Below are 9,907 nucleotides of genomic sequence, written 5' to 3'. Positions count from 1 at the left end.
AGATGGAGACCACGTGGACTCCCATGTCAAATGGGTGGACTAGGAATGACTGCATTGTATATTTACATGTTTCTGCTTTTATCTAGTGGGCAGTGCTGCAAATGTGGATATGCTATCGTTTTTAATATACTGTATGTACATTTGTATTTTACTGACTAGTTCTGTAGATATATACTCGTTGAAAATAACCTCTCTCTGCCTCCCTTTATTCCCCACTCTGCTCTGAGTGTTTGGTTCTCTCCTGAGCTCATTGAAGGCTCAGTTTGTTCTTGTTTGCACTGTTTACATATGTCTGCTAATGATTATCTATTACATATTGTATAGTATAAACAACAACAATAGACTGTGTTCAGTACATTTCTTTCAGAAGTAATCAATCATAATCGGAATAATCAATTCAATTCATTGATTTATCTTGTCTTGTTGGCTGCTCCTTGTTTTTTTTCACCACTCTGAACTTGTCCCACGGGGAACTTTAATGACTGCTGCTACCTGTTAGTTAACAGCCATCTCACCTGCAGCGTTTCCACTGGGGAGCATTGCAGTGTTCGTTTTAATAGAGGCTTGGTAAGGAAGGCAAGGGCCACTGCCTGGTTTGGGCCTAGCCAGGCATGAAACACACTGAAATGGTTGCTTTTTAATTGGTCCTGTCCCAGGGGATTAGAGATGTGTTATTTGGTTTGTGGGGAGTCATTCTAACCTAGCTCTGTGTAGTCAGCCGAGAGCACATGACCACAGTGATCCATTTTCTGCACACTGACGGAGCCCAAAACAGCAGTCAGCGGAGCCCACTGCTGTTCTCGTCTACTCTTCTCAGCCTCAAGAATAACCGGGGACCTTGGATTTCCACCAATAATGTGAGGTCATCTTCACACTAGGGACAATTACTCCATTATCGGTCAATTTTCCTGAAGAAACATGGAAAACCTCACAGTGAGTGTATTTGAAAAACTTTTCATAGAAAAGAAAGATGATGTTAAGAAATCGATTTGAAATGTGTCTGTATTCTAACATAATAAAAACAATGATGTAATAGAATTTGTCTGCTTATAATACTCATATTACATATACTAATAAACTTCAATTGTAAAGCTCCTTTCTTACATTATTTGCACGTTGCAACCCAAAGTGCTCTACAAACGATTAAAAAGATGCAAATATTTGTTGTATGCAAATAATGAAAGAAAAGGGCATTGGGAATGAATGTGACCAGATGTACTAGAATAGAAGTCATTATCACTGATGGTCTTGGCGATATCTTTCCATTCTATCTAGGGATGGGCCTCAAAATAATATTACATGTTTTCTACTTATGTTCTCATAGTATAAATTCCTGTTAAATGCTCAGATAATAATTCATTTAATTTGTAAAGTGATTTTTTTCTCACACCCAAGGCGCTAAGTTATTAATTGCATTATAATTTTGTCCTACTGTATAATACCTGCTTGGTAATCCCATTTATGAATGTCAATGTTCTTGTTTAGGCTACCCAGGGCAGACAAATTATTTGTGATGTGTGTCCTATTGTATAATAAACATTTGTATTAATTAAAGCTAGAATCCTTAATTGGAATCAATAACAAAGCATTTTCCACACCCCTGTTTAGCAAAAAAGTTAAGGGATTTGGATGGAGAAATGTAACCACCCCCAAATGTATAGACGGAGCTATGCACATAAGGACTGATTACCCATGATATCAAATGTATAGACGGAGCTATGCACATAAGGACTGATTACCCATGATATCAAATGTATAGACGGAGCTATGCACGTAAGGACTGATTACCCATGATATCAAATGTATAGACGGAGCTATGCACGTAAGGACTGATTACCCATGATATCAAATGTATAGTTTTTACTATGTTTTGAAGATATACAGTGATTGTTTACATTTACGTTGTTTACAAACAGGAGTAAAACAAGCTCATATTTAGGGTTCTGATGGGGTACGATAGTTGAACTAAGCTCATGAGGCAGTTATAAGTAATTTTCTTCCAGAATCAATGGGTATATATCATTAATTTATACATAAAAAAAATTGATGTAGCAACTAAGGATTCTAGTTTGGATTAATGTCATTTAGATTTGGAGACATTAAAGCAATAAGCTCCTCTCCTTGTGGTTTTAGCCGGAGCAATGGCGGGAGATAGTGAACAAGAAGATGCGCTTCCCTCTGGAGCTGATCAGTGCCATCCAGGAGGGGAACATAGTGATGGTGTGTGGCCTGCTGAATACTGGTGACGGTATCATCCGCCAGCTGGACGACTCCGAGGACCGGCTGTGGAGAGAGGCCCTGAACCTGTCCATCCGCCTGGGCAACGAGGAGACCATGGACGCCCTCCTCCAGGGCATCAAGTTTGACTTTCGCCAGATCCATGAAGCTCTGCTGGTTGCCGTGGACACCAACCAGCCCCGCGTGGTGAAAAGGCTCCTCGACCGCCTGGACCAGGAGAAGGGCAACAAGATGGATGTGCGATCCTTCTCCCTGGCCATCTTCGACCACTCTATCGACGACTCGCAGTTCGCCCCAGGCGTGACCCCGCTGACGCTGGCCTGTCAGAAGGACCTGTATGAGATTGTCACCATGCTGACCCAGAAGGGCCACATCATCCCACGGCCACACAAGATCTCCTGTGCCTGTCTAGAGTGTAGGAACGGGCGACAGTATGACCTGCTGAAGTTCTCCCTGTCTCGCATCAACACCTACCGTGGCATTGCCAGCCGGGCCTACCTGTCCATCACCTCAGAGGACGCCATGCTCAGTGCCTTCGGTCTCAGCAGGGAGCTACGCAAACTCTCCAAGAAGGAACCCGAGTTCAAGGTTAGATCCTGTTTGTGCTTATGCCCATATAGTCCCTCTGCACAAAGTATGTGGTGTATTACCCTGGAACAAATCTCACGTGGACAGACTACGTAAACATAAAGGACGCACAAATGTAGTTCTGGGTTCACTGAGATTACCCGTGAACATGAATATAACTATCCTGGGAAATAAATGTTTTCCTTGTGAGTAACTATAACTTGTTACCATACCATTACCATTTTATTCGGTGCTGTAATGTGAAGTGGTATTAGATTGTTTATCTGCGTGATTGTTTGTGTTCTCTCTCTCCCCCAGCCTCAGTACTTGGGTCTGGAGGAGCTGTGCCAGGAGTTTGCGGTGGAGCTGCTGGGGATGTGCCGTAACCAGAGTGAGGTCACCACCATCCTGAACAGCTGTGGAGATGAAAGCCAGGACGCCCTTGACCAGCAGGCCTTCGAGGAGGGCATCCCCAACCTGACCCGCCTGAGGCTTGCCGTCAACCGCAACCAAAAACAGGTAGAGCCACAGTAATATACAGAGCTAGTAGACAAGACCATCCCTGGGTATTTATACTGTACATAGACCTAGATTCTGAGTGCCGTTATTTGGGTTGCTGAACATGTTCAGTGAGGTGAAAGGTGCATTCCTCTCCATATGTCCTGTTTGTGAATTGTGGCCGCTCTTTCTCTCTTTCTAGTTTGTAGCCCACCCTATCTGCCAGCAGGTGCTGTCTTCTATATGGTGTGGGAACCTGTCTGGCTGGAGAGGCAGCAAGACGGCCTGGAAGCTGCTGGTGTCTGTGGGGATCTTCTTCACCATGCCCCTCCTCTGCCTCGTCTACTGGATTGCACCCAAGTCCAAGGTCAGATGGCCTCAAGTTCTGTAAAGGTAGTGATGTTGTATGGGCCTTGTGTGACTCTGTGTGGGTCTGTCTTGGGCCTGCAGATGTATGGGTACATTTTCTCATGTATTTGATTTTGCTTTGTATGTACTCTACTGTGTTTCTCTCAGGTGGGAAAGATACTGAAGATTCCGGTGATCAAGTTCCTTCTTCACTCTGCCTCCTACATGTGGTTCCTCATCACATTGTTGGGAGAGTCCATCACCATGGAGTTGTACAGAGATCAGTTTGCTTCGCGTCAGCAGAATATTCTGCACAGCTCATTCCACATGGTGTGGGTGGTCGGTGGGTTAGCTATTTCTCCCTTAACACAGACTCTGTTATTACTATGAATATTGAAATACCAATATTTATACAGTTTTTCCTTTATGGTCGAATGGGGAAATTGACAATTGGGCATACAGCAGTTATCAGTCAAGTGAAAAGTCCTCCATATTGTACTGTCTATCATCTACAGGGTTCTTCTGGTATGAATGTAAGGAGGTGTGGATTGAAGGTCTGCGGAGCTACTTTCTGGACTGGTGGAACTGCATGGACATGATGGTGCTCAGCATGTACTTGGCCTCGTTCACTCTGCGTGTCCTCATCATGCTCAAAGGTCACTTCCTGTGCCAGGCCCCTGACGGGACTGAGGAGTGTGCCTATTTCACCCAGACTGGTGAGAGAAGGAGGCTTTATTCAACCAGAGACATGGATTTGGGTCATTATCATGGTGTTAGATTTGAAGTTGGCGTTTTACCAGGATGGGGGTCCATTCCATTTCAATTCAGGAAGTAAACAGGAATTTCAGTTTATTTCCTGTTCCAGAATTGACTGAATTGAAATGGAATTGACCCCAATCCTGCAATACATGTTCATGTTTCCTGGGGTAAAACTGGCTAATATTGTTTGCCACTGCCCTGTAGTGCGCCAGGACTGGCATCAGGAGGACCCCCAGCTCATAGCTGAGGTACTGTTTGCAGTGACCAGTATGCTGAGCTTCACCCGCTTGGCCTACATCCTGCCTGCACAGGAGTCTCTGGGTACACTCCAGATCTCCATAGGGAAGATGATCGATGACATGATGAGGTAGGATGAAATGCTCAGGCTATGCTGTCCACTGAGATGTTGTGCAATATATACTGTGAGGTACTGTCTGTATGTGATTGTGCTGTTTTCCTCACAAAATGAACCAATATTGGTTGGTTGATAGATACGAGTCTCTTTTCTCTCCCTAGGTTCATGTTCATATTGATGATTATTGGAACTGCTTTCCTCTGTGGTATCAATAACATCTATGTTCCTTATGTCACCCAACCATATCTTGGAAGGTAAATAATATTTTAAAGTAAACTATACTTAACTACATAGCTCCATAATTATCTTATTAAATCATTATGACAATCATAAACCTCCCGACCCTAACTCCATTCCTTAGGTTTAACGAGACCTTTCGTTTCCTGTTCTGGACCATGTTCGGGGTGGCCAACCAGGACTATGTGGACATGCCCGAGTTTGTGGTTGCAGAGTTTGTGGGCAGAATCCTTTACGGCATCTTCACCCTGGTGATTGTGATCGTGCTACTCAACATGCTCATTGCAATGATCACCAACTCCTTCCAGAAGATTGAGGTGAGAAAGATTGCACTCAGGAAACTTGGCTCTCAGTTGGTCCACCTCAAGGGCAGGACAGATGCCTTTGAATGGAAGAAACTGCATTCCGCTGTAGCAGATAAAACTGTTTCAAAGCTTAAACTATAGACCTTTATGATTACACAGTAAAGTTTAGAAGGGATTCTAGAATGTGCCCTGACTGCTGCTTTCTGTACCTGTCCTCTCTCAGGATGATGCTGACGTTGAGTGGAAATTTGCCCGATCCAAGCTCTATCTGAGTTACTTCCGAGAAGGTCTCACTATGCCTGTCCCCTTCAACATCATCCCCTCACCTAAGGCCTTTTTCTACCTCATACGGTAGGTCAGGGGTCTCCAACCCAGTTCCTAGAGAGCTACCCGTCTGTAAGTGTTCGCTCCAACCCCAGTTATAACTAACCTGGTTCAGCTTATCAACCAGATAATTATTAGAATCAGGTGTGCTAGATTAGGGTTGGGGTGAAAACTTACAGAACGGTTGCTCTCCAGGAACAGGGCTGGAGAGCCCTACGGTAGGTTATACTGTTATACAGCCTAATTCCTCTACCTACAATAGAACAACCTCTATCTCAAAGGTCAGTTTCGTCTCATATTTCCTGTTTTCATGTTTATCCAAGGGGTATTTTTCGTCAGATCTGCTGCTGTTGTACTTTGAACTCGACACCAGACTATCCCCCCATAACCTCCATGGTGAGAACTCCACCTCAGCTCATTTGACATGGCCTTGACATACAGAATGCAGACCAATGAGAATGTGTCTGTTCCCTTCGTTGTCCAGTCGAACGGGAAGGAGGTGGATGGTGGAGGGTCGGGGGAGAACCAGATACCTTATCGCCAGCAGGTGATACGGGCTCTGGTGCAGCGCTACATTGAGTCTGAACGTCGGAAGTTTGAGGAGACCAAGAGAAAAGGTAACACATCATGTTTCCTGACCCAGCCTTAGGGCCTTCAAGTCTTCAGTTAAGACATGTTTATGTGTTAAAGGTCAGTTAAACAGAGAGGAAGTACTGACTTGGCCTCACACACACATACTCTGTTTAGTACTGTATGTATGTAAATAGCATTGTGGTGCATTCAGTGTCATTGGTTTGGTCTGTTCTTACCTCCTCAGATGTGGGTAATCGGATCACAGAGCTAAACAAGGTGGTGGGCAGGCTGCATGCTGAGATGAAGGCCATCATGCAGGTTCTGGTGGACTCTGGCCAGGCTGCAGGAGACATCCCCAACACTGATGGCTCCTCCATCCTGGGGAAATACATAATGGGAGCCAAGAACAACTTCAGGGGGTTCGACAACAGGCTGGACAACAAACACACACCTCTACGGGTGACTGTGGAGGTGGGACAACAGGGAAAAGTAGCGGAAGAGAAGGCTGGAGCAGTGGTGATGCTAGATGACAAAGGGATGGAGGTGGAACACGACAGAAAGGTGGAGATAGGAAAGGATGGAAGGACAGCAATGGGACTAGACAAAAAAGTGGAGATGGAAGAGGAGGCAAATGATGGAGGGATGGTGGTCAAACAGGAAGTAAAGGTGGATGTGGGGCTAGATGGAGCAGAGGGGACGAAACAGGTAGGAGACATGGATGTTGTGAAGATGGAGGAGGGGAGAGCTGATGGAAGGAAGGGAGAGAGAAGGGTGGAGGAGGTAGTGAAGGAGTCAGAGCAGAACATGGAAAATGGAGGAAATGGAGAGGTAAGAGTGGAAGAAATGGTAAAGGAGACAGAGCACGAGATGGAAAGGAGAGGCAACAGTGACGGGAAGGGGGAGAAGGGGATAAATAAGGCACGCACCAATGAGATGGTGGAGAAAAGGGTGGAGGGAGAGGCCAGTAAGGCAGAAGTAAGGATGGAAGTGAAAGACAAAGGGAAAAAGGTAGATAGCAGTGTGGATAATACAATCAGGGACAAAGGAGTTGTAGGAGGTGACAAAACAGTTAATGAAATGGGAGGATGTGGGAATGAAGGTAAAGTAGACATGGGATTGGAAGATGTGAAAGAGGTAGAGAGGAAGGTCAAAGCGATGGAACTAAAGGAGAAAAGAGTGGTGGGGAAGATCAACGTGGCAGAGAGGTGGAATAAGGGGGAGGGGAGGGCAGTCGAGGAGAATGTGACTGAGAGGAAGGCTGCCAAGGCTGGCATGGTGGTGGTGGAGAATACTGCCAGGGCTGGGGTGAATATCCTGGGGGAGAAGGTGGTTCCTTCCCCGACCGGCAGCAGCAGCTCACAGGACACTGGCTTCGGCTCACAAGAAGGGGAGGGGTCCATTAATGGAGGACCAATGAGACCCGCATATCTGAGTGCATCATCTCCAGATTAGAGGTGTCAGCCAGTTAGCATTGTTTCAGTCAAATCCATAGTACAGTAATTGGTTGACCACAGGAGATGCTTTACATCAACACAGCAATATACACTTGCAGTTGGTAGCATAGGAACATTTTTGCTGTAAAAGGAGGTACAAACCATTCGAAGATGTGTATACTGAAAAAAAATATAAACGCAACATGTAAAGTGTTGAATGTTCATTTCTCTACCATAAACCGCCTCCAACGTTGTTTTAGAGAATTTGGCTGTACTTACAACCTGCCTCACAATCGCAGACCACTTTTAACCACGCCAGCTCAGGACCTCCACATCTGGCTTCTTCACCTGCGGGATCATCTGAGACCAGCCACCCGGACAACTGATGAAACAGAGGAGTATTTCTGCCCTTTAGAGGGGGAAGATGCATTCTGATTGGCTGTGCCTTGCTCCCAAGTGGGTGGGCTTATGCCCTTCCAGGCCCACCCATGGCTGCGCCCAGCCCAGTGATGTGAAATCCTTAGATTAGGGTATAATTAATTAATTTAATTTGACTGATTTCCTTATATGAACTGTAACTCAGTAAAATCTTTGAAATAGTTGCATGTTGCGTTTAGATTTTTGTTTAGTATATATTACAAAAAGCTATCTCACTTTAAATATAGCTTTTCAAACCAATATTAAAATACCCAAAATATACATTGTGTCCTTGTGTTCCTTATAAATTAAAAGGTAAATTATTTCAGGAAGACTGGCTACAGTGCATTCGGAAAGTATTCAGACCCCTTGACTTTATCCACATTGTTATGTTACGTTCCACATTGTTACGTTATCTACACACAATACACCATAATAGGTTTTTAGACATTTTTGCAAATGCATTAAAAATAAAAAACAGAAATACCTTATTTACATAAGTATTCAGACCTTTTGCTATGAGACTTGAAATTGAGCTCAGGTGCATCCTGTTTTCATTGATCATTCTTGAGATGTTTCTTCAACTTGATTGGAATCCACCTGGTAAATTCAATTGATTGGACTTCATTTGGAAAGGCACACAATTGTCTTTGTAAGATCCCAGTTGATAGTGCATGTCAGATCGAAAACCAAGCCATGAGGTCGAAGGAATTAACTGTAGAGCGCCCGAGACAAGATTGGGTCGAGGCACAAATCAGCATTGAATGTCCCCAAGAACACAATGGCCTCCATCATCCTTAAATGGAAGAAGGTTGGAAACACCAACTCTATCTATAGCTAGCCGGCTGGCCAAACTGAGCAATCGGGGGAGAATGGCCTTGGTCAGGGAGGTCCTCTGTGGAGATGGCAGAATATTCCAGAAAGACAACCATCTCTGCAGCACTCCACCAATCAGGCCTTTATGGTAGGGTGGACAGATTGCCAACCGTCACGTCTGGAGGAAACCTCGCACCATCCCTATAGTGAAGCATGGTGGTGGCAGCATCATGCTGTGGGGATGTTTTCAGTGGCAGGGACTAGAAGACTAGTCAGTAAGTTGTATTGTCATTTTTGTTTTGTATTTAAATGCTACTTTAAATGAGGACATGACACTGCAACAAAATTTCCCCATGAGGACAATAAAGTCAGTAAGTAAGTCAGGATCGAGGGAAAGATGAATGGAGCAAAGTACAGAGAGATCCTTGATGAAAACCTGCTCCAGACCGCTCAGAACCTCAGACTGGGGCAAAGGTTCACCTTCCAACAGGACAATGACCTTAAGCACACAGCCAAGACAACACCAGGAGTGGCTTAAGGACAAGTCGCTGAATGTCCTTGAGTGAACCAGAAAAAGCCCGGACTTGAACCCGATTAAACATCTCTGGGGAGACATGAACATAGCTGTGCAGCACTGCTCCCCTAACAACCTAACAGAGCTTGAGAGGATCTGCAGAGAAGAATGGGAGAAACTCCCCAAATACAGGTGTACCAAGCTTGTAATGTCATATCCAAGAAGACTCGAGGCTGTAATCGCTGCCAAAGGTGCTGAGTACTGAGTAAAGGGTCAGAATACTTATGTAAATGTGATATTTCAGGTTTTTTTTTTACATTTCTAAAAAAAACAGTTTTTGATTTGTAAATATGAGGTATTGTGTGTAGTTTGAGGGGGAAATGATTTAATCAATTTTAGAATAAGGCTGGAATGAAACAAAATGTGGAAAAGGTCAAGGGGTCTGAACATTTTCCAAATGCACTGTATACAGCTCTGACAGTCTCTTCCTTGTTGGTAAAGATGATTAATCTTTCCTCAGTCC

The 9,907-nt window shown here is 44.5% G+C and overlaps 1 protein-coding gene across 1 annotated transcript; it reads left to right on the top strand.

Moving 5' to 3' along the window:
- Nucleotides 1-708: 708 nt before the first annotated feature.
- LOC110536839 (short transient receptor potential channel 2-like) lies at nucleotides 709-8,330 on the top strand. Its single transcript, XM_036937355.2, has 13 exons — nucleotides 709-933; nucleotides 2,134-2,826; nucleotides 3,124-3,324; nucleotides 3,506-3,670; nucleotides 3,820-3,994; nucleotides 4,167-4,367; nucleotides 4,615-4,777; nucleotides 4,927-5,019; nucleotides 5,127-5,319; nucleotides 5,531-5,658; nucleotides 5,955-6,027; nucleotides 6,116-6,248; nucleotides 6,449-8,330. The coding sequence occupies exons 1-13, from the start codon at nucleotides 919-921 to the stop codon at nucleotides 7,654-7,656; spliced, it is 3,441 nt and encodes a 1,146-aa protein (XP_036793250.1). The 5' UTR covers nucleotides 709-918; the 3' UTR covers nucleotides 7,657-8,330.
- The last annotated feature ends 1,577 nt before the right edge of the window (nucleotides 8,331-9,907 follow it).

Source organism: Oncorhynchus mykiss, chromosome 12 (assembly GCF_057628025.1).
Source record: "Oncorhynchus mykiss isolate SJ-2025 chromosome 12, ASM5762802v1, whole genome shotgun sequence".
NCBI lineage: Eukaryota > Metazoa > Chordata > Actinopteri > Salmoniformes > Salmonidae > Oncorhynchus > Oncorhynchus mykiss.
This window is presented reverse-complemented; position numbering and strand designations above follow the sequence as displayed.

Coding starts and splice junctions, on each gene's coding strand:
- LOC110536839 (XM_036937355.2), top strand. Junction 4,778..4,926: donor ATGATCGATGACATGATGAG/GTAGGATGAAAT, acceptor TTCTCTCCCTAG/GTTCATGTTCATATTGATGA. Junction 6,028..6,115: donor ATCCCCCCATAACCTCCATG/GTGAGAACTCCA, acceptor TTCGTTGTCCAG/TCGAACGGGAAGGAGGTGGA.